Source organism: Nannobrachium achirus (assembly GCF_963921795.1).
Source record: "Nannobrachium achirus genome assembly, chromosome: 4".
Classification (NCBI taxonomy): Eukaryota; Metazoa; Chordata; class Actinopteri; order Myctophiformes; family Myctophidae; genus Nannobrachium; species Nannobrachium achirus.
In genome coordinates, this window is record NC_137813.1 from 42,032,515 (window position 1) to 42,040,961 (window position 8,447).

At 43.6% G+C, this 8,447-nt stretch overlaps 1 protein-coding gene across 1 annotated transcript; it reads left to right on the top strand.

Moving 5' to 3' along the window:
* Positions 1-431: 431 nt before the first annotated feature.
* On the top strand, positions 432-4,040 carry LOC308282913 (tubulin-specific chaperone D-like; the record flags this gene model as incomplete). Its single annotated transcript, XM_080723302.1, has 1 exon — positions 432-4,040. The coding sequence occupies one exon, from the start codon at positions 432-434 to the stop codon at positions 4,038-4,040; it is 3,609 nt and encodes a 1,202-aa protein (XP_080579428.1).
* Positions 4,041-8,447: the final 4,407 nt, after the last annotated feature.

Consider the following 8,447-nt stretch of genomic DNA (forward strand, 5'->3'; position numbering starts at 1 on the left):
TTTACATCACAAATGGGCGTCAACAAGCGTCTGTCTGCTTCACACCAAGGGGCTGTAGGCTAGTACTCATTAAGCAGAAAAGACAAAAAATACAATACTTAGTAGGCAACATGTCAATCATAAACTGTCCATTACTTTTTCTCACAGTGCTGGCCAACAAGCTGTGGAGTGTGGACATACAATGCCAAATTCAGAACATGCCTGTGCATGCCTTGTTTTGCGGTTAGTGTTGTGTGATGTCAGACCAGAGCTCAGGCAGCCTATATAAGGTGTTGTAGGGGCTTTAAACTCTGAAAGGCGGGGACAGGAGTAGCTACGACTGAACGTGGGTTCATTTCCAGTAGATATCAACCACACAGTCGTTCATTCTTATGTTTGTTCTACACTTCTAAACTAACGTTACACAACTTTGTTGTTAAAGGTCAAGCAACATGGCATCCACCGAGATGGAAAATGTTTGTAGCGGTGAAGAAGGAGATGAACCACCCGTAATGCTAATCTTGGAGGGTTTCAATGAGAGTGCAGAGGTCCGCGCTTTAATTGCCGGCCTCCCAGAGGTCCACGTGAACAATATCACAAGGGAGTCTGCAACAGAGAAATTCCTGCTTATCATGGATAGATACCAGGAGCAGCCACATTTGCTGGACCCACATCTAGAATGGATGGTGAACATGATGTTGGACTTGATAAGGAGTGAGAAATCTATGCTGGTTCATCTGAGCTTCAAATTTCTCTACATTGTCTCGAAGGTGAGGGGTTATAAAATATTCATGCAGCTCTTACCTCACGAGGTTTCTGACATTCAGTCGGTTCTGGACCTGTTGTCTAGGCAGGATCCCAAAGACGCGGAGGTTTGGGAAACACGCTACATTCTGCTGCTGTGGCTCTCCATGACCTGCCTCATACCCTTTGACCTTTCGCGTCTGGACGGCCATCTAGACTCAGACGTCGGCCAGGCCAGAGAGCCCACCATGGATCGCATCCTAGCCATTGCCAAATCATATCTGACTGTCGGTGATAAATCCAGAGACGCAGCATCTGTATTGGTATCAAAGTTCATGACGCGCCCTGATGTGAAACAGAAGCGCCTCGGAGACTTCCTGGACTGGTGCCTCACCACAATATCCCAGACAGACGAGCAGTCAGCGGGTGGCATGGTAGTGCTGGATGGTACCCTTCAGGCCTTGGCACAGCTTTTCAAACATGGAAAACGGGATGACCTCCTACAGTATGCACCCATGGTTCTACAGTGTCTGGAGCAGAAGCATTTGTCAGAGAGCAACCATGCTATGTTGAGGAAGCTTGGGGTTAAACTAATCCAAAGACTGGCCCTCACCTTCCTCAAGTCACGCCTGGCCACGTGGAGGTACCAGAGAGGAAGTCGCTCCCTTGTTGTCAACCTGGCTGTGTCTGAGGCTACCACAAATGTCGAGGCTGTGACTCCAGACGTGGCGATGCAGGATCAGGAGGACTATGACATTCCGGAGGAAGTGGAGAACGTCATTGAGCAACTGCTGGTGGGGTTGAAAGACAAGGCAACAATTGTCCGCTGGTCTGCAGCTAAGGGCATTGGCAGAGTAACTGGGAGGCTTCCAAAAGAGCTGGCAGATGAGGTGGTTGTATCAGTGTTGAGCTGCTTAAGCTCTCAGGAAACTGACAATGCTTGGCATGGTAGTTGTCTGGCACTGGCAGAGCTGGGTAGAAGAGGCCTGCTGCTGCCCGCCAGACTTAAAGAGGTCGTCCCTCTCGTTGTGAAGGCCCTGACCTATGATAAAAAGAGGGGTAAGTGTAGCACTGGCTCCAATGTGCGTGATGCCGCCTGCTATGTGTGCTGGGCTTTCGCCAGGGCCTATGAACCTTCAGAGTTCAAGCCTTTTGTAAACCAGATTGCCAGTGCACTGCTCATCACAGCCTTGTTTGATCAAAATATCATCTGCAGAAGAGCTGCATCCGCTGCTTTCCAGGAGAATGTTGGAAGACAGGGCACATTTCCTCATGGTATTGACATTGTAACTGCCGCAGACTACCATGCTGTTGGAAATCTTAACAACTGCTACCTGTCCATTAGTGTCTACATAGCTAGTTTGCCAGAGTACACCAAGCCAATCATAGACCACCTGGTAGCCATGAAGGTCAATCACTGGGATGCAGTGATAAGGAAGCTTGCGACCAAGGCTCTTCACAACCTAACGCCTCAAGCGCCTGATTATATGGCGACAACCGTTTTACCCAAGCTGTTGTCCACAGCGATGGGTATTTACCACCAGAGTGTAGACCTTGACTGTATTGACCTAAGTGTTGACCTCCACATTACTAGCCTACACAGTCGCCATGGAGCCATCTTGGCATGTGCTGAGATCACCCATGCCCTGCACAAACTGGCCACACAGAACAACAGATCGACAGTGGACTATATCTCTTCAGAATGTGTGGACGGATTAAAGAGCATTCACCAGAGACTGTTTGACAGGAAGCAGTACCGGGGATGTGATGGTAGGCTGCTCAGGCCAGCAGTATGTACTCTCATAGAAAAGATTTCCATCTCCAAAATGCCTTTAAAAGACGACCCTGTAATTACTGGCTGGCAGTGGCTGATTGATGACACCCTAAAGAGCCTTGACCTGATGTCCAGCAAGGATGAAGTAGTGTCAGCCCTGGCCGCTCTGTGTGAGAACTACCAGACTGAGACGGGTCAAGCTGACTCCAAAATGCAAGAGGTCTTGGTTTCCCAATACATTGCAGGGCTGAACAGTACAGCAGTATTGACACGTTGCGGCTCAGCCATGGCTCTGGGATGTCTGCCACGATTTATGATCTGTGGTAAACTGCAACTAATCCTGGAGGGCCTTCAAAACACTTGTAAAGCTAGCCAGAAAGAAGCAAAGTTCACAGAGGCAAGGTCATATATGGTCAGAGCCATCGCTCAAGTGTGCTTGACAGCAGGTGTGCAAGCCAGTGGGCCCCTGGACTCTGTTGTGTGTGTGGAGAATGTAGCAAGTGTGTACGCAGCCCTGCTTGATTGCATGGATGACTATACCATAGATCATAGAGGGGACGTGGGGGCCTGGGTAAGAGAGGCAGCCATGTCCAGTCTGTTGGATGTCAGCCTGTTGGTGGCCAGCAGTGCTCCAGAGCTGCTCTCCCCAGACCTGGTGCGCCATATGATGTGTTGCCTGGCCCAGCAGGCAGCTGAAAAGACAAACCGCTACAGAGCCCATGCTGGCACAGTCTTTCTGCGCCTCCTCCACAGCACAGAGCCTGTAGTGCTTCACATCCCCCACCGGGAGGAGCTGCTGAGCATTTTCCCTGTTGAGAAGGCAGCTAGTCTAAACTGGAACGATCCCTCCCAAGCCTTCCCCCATATCACCCAGCTGCTGAGACTGCCTCAGTACCAGTATCACACAGTTCTGGGTCTCACCGTGTCAGTTGGAGGAATCACAGAGTCCACGATGCGATTTTCCTCCAAGTCGCTGTTTGACCATCTGAAAGGGATCCAGCAAAACACCACTGCTCTTGGACAGTTTGCAGACACACTGTTGAGCATCTTCAGAAACCACCAACACCATGACAGGGTGTCTGTTCCTTTCCTGAAAATGTTGGATCAGATGCTGGCTAGCAGCTGCTTTGAAATCTTCACAACTCAAGAGAATCATCAGTTCTGTTTGGACGTGTTGGCTCTGTGTTGCAAGGAGATCAAGAGGTCCAGGGACTTTCACAAGCTAAATCCGTGTATTGCCGTGTTCTGTGGGCTGATCCAGTTCCCGGGCAATGTGAGGAAGAAGGTTCTGCAGCAGCTGTTGCTGCTGCTCTGCCACCCCTTTCCTAAGATCAGGAAGACCACGGCCAGCCAGATGTATGAGATGCTTCTGATCTACGATGACGTCGTGGAGACAGAAGTGTTGGATGATACTATGACCCTGCTGTGTGACACTTGTTGGGATAGTGAGGACATTGATATGGTACGGACACAAAGGAATCAGCTCTGCGATTGGTTTGGGATAAACAGGCCCAAAGTAATTAATAATAGCCCTGCCCTCTAGGTCAGTGGTTCTCAAATGTTCTAATTTCAATAAGGGTCCATTTGGTTCCATTTGTACACTAGAGTTAGAGACTTGCAAGGGTCCATTTGGAACCTCCTAAAGGAACCCAGAGAATCCCTGCCTGTTTGCCTAACAACCGTATAAAACATGGAACATAATTAAAGTCTGGATGAATCAAAATATTTCATCAATCTGTCAATTATTAATCTTTTTTTGCGACGAGAGAGACAACATTCGGAGAGCAAAGTCTCTGCTCCATCTCTTTGGCAGGGACAGAGCAGAGCATATTAACTGTGGAAATTTGATCGGAGACTCTGAAGACCACAAATAGGCTTATCTTGGGGGTCTGCAGATGACACCGATTCACAGTGTTGGGATAGGTGCAGGCACTAGTTTCCCTGATTACCCGTGCCAATATAAATATACATTTGCATATGATCATGTACAATACATCATGACAATGTCACCTGTTTCAGGTATCTCCAATTCTCCATATTTAGTCAATTGGTTGTATGTTAATGGGTATTGTAGGGCACTTGGTTCATATTTCACCTTTTTATAGGTATATAACTGTGCGAAAATACATCGTTTTCTATGAATTTCGTGGTTTGGGGGGGTTTAAACCCCCAAACAATTTAGCCGGTGGAATAGATGTCCATTCTTTTAATTTCTGGGAGTTGGCAACCCTAAAGTGAGCAAATATCCACGCTACATAGTAGCCAACATAATACTGACATACTTTCCTACTTAAAGGGCCAGTTCACCTCTGGGGCAACCAAATCTTATTTTATTGTTGTTTGGGACACGATCAACACAATCCTAAGTTCTTTTTTGTGTTCAATCTGTGTTTTGAGATATTTTAGTATTTCAGCATGAATGATGATGCATTTTGCATCATATGATGCAGCATGATGACTCATATGATGCAAAATGCATCATCATTCATGCTGAAATACTAAAATATCTCAAAACACAGATTGAACACAAACAATAACTGTCCCAAACAACAATAAAATAAGATCTGGTTGCCCCAGAGGTGAACTGGCCCTTTAACTACTACTGTTGGTCTGGTGATTTTTAGTTTTATTTCCCAAATCACACTGCTCTTACAGGAAGAAGAGATTTTTTTATTTTTTCCAGGTGGATGATAGTCTCTCTTGAAGTCTTCTCCTACTGCATCAAGTCGCATGCATACTGTAAAGAGTCATTAATGCCTATGATCATGACTCATAAACAATATCAAATATAACAGGCTCAGCAACATTGCCGCCCTCTCTGTCCTGGATTTTATGAGAAAAAATAATGGTAAGGAGTTCAGAAGCCTAGTACATACAGTATATTATCATGCAGACTTTCATGTAAAATGTCAGTGAATTCTAGCAAACATACCGTGTATTAATGTATTGTCATGTGAAGTGTACACTCACCTGTCTGTCATTACCAAAGTAGAGAGATAGTTTGATGTGAATAATTTGTGAAGTTGTAAAGTGACTGCTACATTTAACATACACTTACGGTAATAAAGATGTAGAATTAAATTGTAACCGAACCAAATCCGAACTATATGACTTAATTTGAGTGGAATAGATAAAACTAACAGTACGGTCTGAAACGGTACTGTAGATCTTGATGACAGCAAAGACATTTTACTTTACCACTCGTGCCAATATCTGCAATGAGGCATCTCTTTGAAAAGGTCTAATAAGAAAGCCTGCATGTCTGGATTACCCAGTTTGTAATCCAGTAAGAATAAATCATAATGTTTGTATTTTGTAAACCAATAGATGGTTTGTTTTAAGATGCTTGCCTTTCTTATTGTGTAAAAAAATTGTTTGGGTAAGCTACATAGCACGTTTTATGGTCGCTTGCCACCCAGAACGATGAATTATTACCCCCGAGCTCCGGCTCGGGGGTAATAATTTCGCATTCGCCTTGTCTGTGTGTCTCTGTATGTCTGTCTGCAGCTAATCTCACATTTATAATCATAACAGAGCCATCGTCCCTCCAGGGGATACATGTCATGCTAGACTAAATACCACCAGTAAGACGCCTAAGGGCGACAAGCGACCTCACCCTAAACCTAAAGGGTCATGGCATCTGACTTCATATAGGAATGCCCATATGTGGAGATCACTGTCTGTAGAACCAGCCACAAAAATATGGGCTGTCTTGGCCATCTGTCTTGGGCTTGGCCACATATAGAGGGCATTCCCATATGAAGTCCTGTTATGGGCTTAATATTGATGACATCAGCTAGGGATCTGCGGATCTCCATATATGGGCATAAAAGGGATTCTGGGGAATACCCACTTTTATTTTATTTGATTCTTTGTTAATATGTATCAGACCAGTTACCCATATATGGAGGTCCCTGATACCCATATATGGAGATCCATTTATATGGAAATATGGGCATATTGGTTAATTAGATTAATATGTAGACTATAGGTTAGAGCCACACAGATATGGGCTGTCTTGGCCATCTGTCTTGGCCATATATGGATTATGTTAGCGTGGTATGTGCAACAAATGTACTTTCATAAACATGACATGGTCCAGCGCAACACACCCAACATGACAACACACTGTTAAATCACAAACATGTAGAGTTGCCGAACAAGCTCGCTGGAGTTGAAAACAACATGTTTTGGGTGATTTGATTGGGACATCCCTGCTGAATTTAACAGTAATGCGTGTGTATGGGTCTGGAGTCTTTTTTTCTCTCTCCATTCTTGCGGATAGTCATACATACACACAAGAGCTAAGTCTCTCTCCTGAGGCTATGCTGGCATGTTCTGCCACCTTTCAGTTATAGCTGTGTACATCTCATCTTCCATCTCATTCTACATGCCATTACTTTTCACTTTCATTTACAATTGACTGTCAACTTTTGTAGCCGTAATGTCAGTGACGTTAGAGAGCTTAATTCCTCTCATGAATGTGGGGCAAGGCAAGGCAAATGTATAGCACATTTAACAAGGCAAAGCAAAGAAAACACAAGGACATTTGCTTTAGGTAAATAAAAGAAGTTAAACACGCATATCCTGAATAGAAATCACCAAGGACACAAAACACAATATAAAATAATAAGACAAAAGAAGAGATGATACTAGAAATGAATACATGACATAGTATAATTGAATCTCAACCTTGCCTGGTGATACAAACATAATTCGCACAAGGAATTCACAGAAATTTGAATGACAGAAATCTGAAAGAGATTGTAGACAATGAATGTGTACTTTATAAGAGAGACAGGGAAGCAGACAGTATAGAGAAGATGTACAGCTATTACAAAGTTGTGCATCGTCTTCATATGCTGTGCTGCTTTCATGGCTGTATTTCGAAATTTCACTGCATATTGTTATAAGGGCATGCAGTTAGATGTATCCTTCCACACAGCCAATTTAAACTATTATGCACCCCCCATGGCCTTTTAATGAAATCTGGTACATTCATAAATACTGCATCATAAATACTCAAGATAACTAGTTTTTGGAGGTAAGTGTTTTGAATCCTACAGCGGTTAATTGTTCTCAAATATGTCCCCATGTCCTGTCTTGAATTGACAACTATGGAAAACCTTATTAAGTCTCACCTATTGCCTATTCCATGTCTAGTCAAATGGTCCTTTACTTAAGTGTACAGAGGGGATGTTGTATCAAATTATCATCTCAGAGGAAAACAATCTCTTACGTAATTGCAGGACAAAATAACATTTTGCATTAGAACTCACATTGAAATCAGTTTCAGTCCTGTGACCTCACAAAATCTATTTCATATACTCTTTGACATAATAAATACATTCATAAATAAAGATATACATTTTAAGACAAGGCACAATCCTAGCTTGGCTTTACTTTGGGAGAGAACTGCACACTTTCACAAATGAGGATAGGGCCGTTCAGAGTTTCTGACAATCCATATCAGAATGTTGTTTTACATTGGATCCTCCCCCTTTAATGATGAGAACTTCTCAATGTCACGGTAATTTGTCTCTCCTTGGCAGTGACTACGGGTTCAGCAGTTGTTCTTCTAATGAGATGAACTGGACTTACTTCATGACTGGACCATTTTATTGGAATCTGCTGAATCATTATCAAGTGAGGAGTGTTTTGCTGATTCATGTAATATTAATATTTTAACTAAGCAGAACAACACAATGCTGCAATACTGTGAGAACTACCTATTAGTAGTAATCTTTGATTTTGTCTTATCTTCTAAGGCAGTGTTTCTCAAACATTTCTCCATTTTTGGCTGCAGTACCCCCATATACTGATTTCTGAAGCCGGTTACCCCCTTCCCCTGTCTACAGCGTTTTTCTTAGAAAAGTTTAGATCAAAAGTCCAGTTCCCATACTAATATGTTAAAAATTAAACGGCATAATGGCAAATAAACATTGCTTTC